This window comes from Colossoma macropomum, unplaced genomic scaffold, assembly GCF_904425465.1.
Source record: "Colossoma macropomum unplaced genomic scaffold, Colossoma_macropomum, whole genome shotgun sequence".
Lineage (NCBI taxonomy): Eukaryota > Metazoa > Chordata > Actinopteri > Characiformes > Serrasalmidae > Colossoma > Colossoma macropomum.
The window spans coordinates 115,783-121,658 of record NW_023494990.1 but is presented as its reverse complement, the minus strand read 5'-3'; the positions used below and the strand labels follow the sequence as shown (position 1 = coordinate 121,658).

The following is a 5,876-nucleotide window of genomic DNA, read 5'->3' as shown; positions in this document are numbered from 1 at the left end:
AGTTTTGGACCCAGAAGAAGAACCTCTGTTTTGTTGCTGTTTAGAAGGAGGAAGTTACGTAACATCCAGCCTTTCACATCTTTTACACAGTCCTCTATTTTCTTTAACCTGTATTTGTCATCAGGCTTGGCTGATATGTATAATTGCGTATTGTCTGCGTAACAGTGAAAGTTAATGCCATAGCTACTTATAACTGTGCCTAACGGTAACATGTATAATGTAAATAATAATGGTCCTAAAATAGAGCCTTGCGGAATTTCAAATCTTACTTGTGAATAACTGGAAGATGAATCATTTACCTTTACGAACTGATAACGTTCCGTTAAGTAGGATTTGAACCACGATAGGGCGGTCCCTGTGATTCCAACCATGTTTTCTAACCTTTCTAGGAGAATATAGTGGTCTATCGTATCGAAAGCTGCGCTGAGGTCAAGTAGTACCAACAGGGATACGTAGCCTTGATCAGAGGCAAGAAGAAGATCATTTGTTATCTTAACTAGAGCTGTCTCAGTGCTGTGATGTGGCCTGAATCCAGATTGGAATTTTTCATATATGTGGTTCTTATCTAGATATGAACTAAGTTGTTGGGCTACAGCTTTTTCTAAGATCTTAGATATAAATGGTAGGTTAGAAATAGGCCTGTAATTAGACAATACGCTAGCATCAAGGTTTGGTTTCTTGATCAGAGGCTTAATAACTGCTAGTTTAAAAGATCTGGGTACATGGCCCAGGCTAAGGGACGAGTTTACTATAGTTAAAAGAGGATTAATGATAACTGGTAGCACTTCTTTGAGTAATTTTGAGGGGATTGCATCAAGTGTGCAGGTTGTACAATTTGCAGAGTAGATAATCTTCTCTAGTTCTAACTGTGGTAGTGGGTAGAAAGTTTCCAGCCTTTCCTCTGCAACTACGTTATGTTTTATATCAGCCACATCAGATGACAGCCAAGTTGGATTTAATACTGTGGGTTGAGTTTGTTGTCTAATATTTTCAATTTTATTATTAAAAAAGTCCATAAAAACATCACTGGTGAGAGTCGCCGGAATTTGTGGTTCAGTGCCTGCCTGATTTTTTGTAATTCTGGAAATCACACTAAACAGTCCTCTAGGATTATATTTATTAGTCTCGATCAGCGAGGCCAGATATGCTGAGCGAGCTTTAGTGAGAGCATTTCTATACTCTATAAGGCTTTCCTTCCAGGCAAAGTGGAACACTTCTAGCTTGGTTGATCGCCATTTCCGCTCTAGTTTCCGTACTGTTTGTTTTAAGGTACGGGTTTTATCATCGTACCATGGGGCAAGCTTTTTCTGTCTTATCCTTTTGATTTTAAGTGGCGCCACATTTTCTAAAGTAGATCGAAAGGTATTTTCTAAATAGTCGGTTAGTACATCTAGCTCCATTGGGTCTGATGGAGTGGAGACTAGGGTTGTTAGTTCTGGGAGGTTTTCTATGAATTGCAGGGCGGTAAATGGTTTTATTGAGCGCTTTGTAGAATAGCGAGGGGACGTACATATATTATGGCTAAGACGTAGCTCATAAGAAATTAAGTAATGGTCAGAGATTACTGAGGTTTGCGGTAGGATATTAAGCCTGTCTATGTCAAGTCCAAGTGTCAGAACTAGATCTAAAGTGTGACTACAGTAGTGTGTAGGCCCTGTTACATTTTGCGTAATACCAACAGAGTCTAGGATTGAAGTAAATGCCTTTTTTAGTGGGTCATCTGCCTTCTCAAAATGGATATTAAAATCACCTACAATTATTACTTTATCATTGCACACAGCTAGGTTTGCAGTGAAATCACTAAATTCTTTAAAAAATTCTGTGTAGGGCCCTGGTGGTCTGTAAATGTTAAATAATGAAAATGCGTTCTTTTTTGTGGCCGGATTTGTAATGTTGATGGAAAGAACCTCAAAAGAAGTGAAAGTGTCACACTGTTTCTGTCTGATATCTAGGGTATTCTGGTAGATTACACATAATCCACCTCCGTTGCCTGATAATCTTGGGCTGTGTACATAATTATAGCCTATAGGGGTGGCTTCATTTAGTGCTGAATATTCATCCTGTCTAACCCATGTTTCAGTGAGACAGAAAACGTCAAATTTATGATCACTTATTATTTTATTTACGATGACTGCTTTTGAGTTTAGTGATCTTATATTGAATAACCCAAATTTTAGAACTGAGGTGTTGCTGCTATCATCTAAATATGATTTAATGTTGATTAGGTTATTGAGGCGGGCTGATTGAGTTTTTCTACATTTAGATTTTGATTTAATTCGGGGCAAAGACACAGTCTCAATATAGTGGATCCTAGGTGACGCCTCAAGGCGGTTCGCAGACGGTCGGTTTAGCCTGTCTGTCTGCGGCCTGGTCCCGGCTCTGGATTGTCAGCAGCTGTTTACACTACTCTGCCGACTAACTAAAAGGCTATGTGCTATGCTGCAAGAAAGTAAGGCAGCACCCTCCCGCGTGGGGTGGACACCATCCCTACCTATAAGACCAGGCTTGCTCTCGAAATGTAACCAATTATCTATAAAGCCCAATTTATTTTCCGAACACCACTTGGACATCCAGCAGTTTAACGCTGAGAGTCTGCTGTAGGCTTCAGCGCCGCACCGCATTGGGATGGGACCAGAGCAGATTACGGCATCGGACATCGTCTGGGCCAGTTTAATCACCTCTCTAATGTTACCCTTAGTTACCTCAGACTGCCGCAGACGAATATCATTGGCCCCTACATGGATGACTATCCTCGAATATCTCTTATTAGCTAACAGTCTAAGGTTGCCGCTAATGTCCGGCGCTCTGGCTCCCGGTAAACAGCTAACTGTTACTGCTGGCGCCCCTAAAGGAGTAGCTAATTTCACGTGTCGAACGATCGAGTCTCCTATAACCAGAGCACTTTTAACAGGCTCCTCAGCGGGTGTTTCGCTGAGCGGGGCAAACCTGTTTGACACGTGAATCGGAGGAGCGTGGTGTTCTGGTGGGCTAGCTTTGGCCTCAGCGTTAGCATTAGCCTTAGCTTTCCGGCTATGTCGCCGAGACGTCACCCATTCACCCCGCTGTGAGGGCTCTAACGCCGGAGTCGAGGGGGTGCTGACTCTCCCTAAGACACCCAGGGCTGCTAGCGGTGAATCTCGCTGTCTGTCCCTTAATAAATCCTGGATGCGCACCTCTAGCTGGTCCACCTTTTCCACCAGGGAGCTAACTAGCTGGCACTTAGCACAAACACAGCCACTATCATTATCGCTAGAGGTGGAAAAGGGGATTAAACTAAACATGCCACACTCTGAGCAGGCAAAGAAACCAGCAGTAGCCATGGTATTGCAGGAACTTACCGTTTTTGGTTGATTTAGAAACTTAGCAGAAAGATAGCGCTGGAGCGGCGGGTCAGCAGTCTGTGCGTCTGTGCGTCGTCTCTGTGCGTCTGACGTCTCAGATCCCTGGTTGCTCATTGCCTGTGGGCGTTTCTGAACTTGAGCAGGCCGTTGGTTGTCATGGTTTCACTGATGCCAAGCACAAATCAGATGCATCACTTGTGTGCTTATTTTTATTTAATCCCTGTGTCTGTGCAGTCAGTCTGTGAGGAAAACAGTATTTGTGATAACTGTCTATTTGCAGCGTAAGCACCGCCGCCATTATTCCACCTCTAGTAGGAAGAAATTATCTAGGAACCAAAAAAGGAGCGTACAGTTTCACTGTGGTGGAGATAAAGCACATACTACACTGCTCAATGCTCAATTTCTACAAGCCTTTCTCTCATTTCTGGGTTCAACATTTCCCATTTGGGAAGTTTTTCCATCTGCAATGTTTGCAATGGCATAAGTTAGCAGTAAGTGTTCTTGTAGCGAGCCTTCGTGCACTAATTCTAAACAAAAACAGCCATATTTGAGTTTCCATCTGATGTGAATCTCAGAAAGAAATGGTTAGTTGCAATAAAAATGTAATGGAAAGCAACTGAGTACATGTGCCTTGTGTTGTCTTAAGAGAAAACCCGTAAATGATCTTTTTCAACTTGAAATTTGATGGCTTTTTCTAAACTAACATCTGCATGTTCCTGTGCTGGACAGGTTTTTCAACCAGGAGGACACACATCCAGATTTTCGGAGGCCCTGGCAGTGCTGCTGGAGCTTCTCAACCGAGAGAGGTGATATGGATGGGGTGCCACAATTGAGACCCTGGTATTTCTGTTCTGGCTGGCAAACGGGACATCATATAGGGTCATATAGGTTTGGGATGCCTCGTTCCACTGTCCACCACATCATCCACACTGAGGTCACTGAGGAGGTGGTGGCCATTCGACACAAAGTCATCCACCTCTTCAAGGCACCAGAAGACTTGAAGTAAATATCCCATGGGTTTGCAGGGCTGGCAGGACACAGGGCCTTCCATAAAACAGCTGGAGCAATCGACGGCTGCCATGTCCGCATCAAGCCACGAAGCAGCCCTGATGGTCAGTGCTACAGGAACATGGAACTGTTCCCTTCCATAATCTTGCAGGCTGTTTGTGACCATCAGGATTGCTTTAATGATACCTACGTGGGATTCTCTGGGTCAGTATTGGTATTACTGTTGTATTCCTGCTGGCAAGGTGTGTTGCGTTTATTTTTTTGTTTTAATTCCAAACTGCACATGCCTATTTCAGATACACACAGTAACCTACATGAGTGCTAAGATGTATTTGGAAGTAGATGTATTCGAATAGCTTCATCCATTCCTATGAAATTATAGATCAGATAATCTATGTTGCTTTATCCATCCATCCATCCATCATCTAAACCGCTTATCCTTCTGGGTCGCGGTGGGGTGCTGGAGCCTATCCCAGCTGTCATTGGGCGGAAGGCAGGATACACCCTGGACAGGTCGCCAGTCCATCACAGGGCAGACAGACAGACATACACATTCACACACACTCACACCTAGGGGCAATTTAGCATGTCCAATTGGCCTGATTACATGTTTTTGGACTGTGGGAGGAAACCGGAGTACCCAGAGGAAACCCACGCAGGCACGGGGAGAACAGGCAAACTCCACACAGAAATGACCCTGGTCACCCGGCCGGGAATCGAACCCAACCCACTGCGCCACCGTGCCGCCCTATGTTGCTTTATATTAGACATAAAACTTTTACATGCATTCTTACACATTAAATGTCTTGCGAAAGAACATAAACTGGGTTTTACTGTGGAAAAATACAATAAACCTGAACATTTTGGTTATATCAGCATTTTTTGAGAATATTGATATGTTCATAGAGAAGCATTCATTTTACAGCAGCCAGTGGCTTCACTGTGATGTCATCAGCATTCTAGCTCTCTCTCTCTCTCACTCACTTACTCACATGCACATATAATATTTGTCACCATGCATCTCCATTATGACATCATCAGTGACATCACAAGTGGGTGACAGTTCATAAACCCAACATTTCCGTTTAGCAGTTCATTCTTGATTAATCACTCTCAGTGATAGGTTGATGATTTATGCTGTTAAATGACCAAGACAGTGAAAAGGAAAGCGAGTGAAGGTAGTGATGGCCAGACCCTCGCCCAGACATTCCCCATCAAAAGGACCCGCACTGATGGTGTGGAGGTGAACTTTTCCACACTCACCTTCCCACAGAAGTTGTGGCACATAGTGGAGAACGACATCTACAAGTCCATCGAATGGCACCGGTGGGAAACCTGCATTATCATTGGTGTAGAGCTTTTCTCGGCTGAGATTCTCAGTCGACAGGGAGAGTTAAAGATCTTCGAGACTTCAGTTATGAAGAGCTTCATGCGACAACTCAACCTGTATGGCTTCAAGAAGACTTCTAAGGTAATCTACTTCTAAGGTAAGATGGCTAAGAATAGCGACCAACAGTTCCCATTCTA

General features: G+C 43.6%; 1 protein-coding gene across 1 annotated transcript; it reads right to left on the bottom strand.

Annotated features, from left to right (window-relative positions):
• Positions 1–2,214: 2,214 nt before the first annotated feature.
• On the bottom strand, positions 2,215–3,381 carry LOC118800648. Its single transcript, XM_036560904.1, has one exon. The coding sequence runs from the start codon at positions 3,318–3,320 to the stop codon at positions 2,388–2,390; it is 933 nt and encodes a 310-aa protein (XP_036416797.1). The 5' UTR covers positions 3,321–3,381; the 3' UTR covers positions 2,215–2,387.
• Positions 3,382–5,876: the final 2,495 nt, after the last annotated feature.

What these genes read in the sequence shown, in the direction of transcription:
- LOC118800648 (XM_036560904.1), bottom strand. Translation starts at nt 3,320, where the DNA reads ATGGCTACTGCTGGTTTCTTTGCCTGCTCAGAGTGTGGCATGTTTAGT.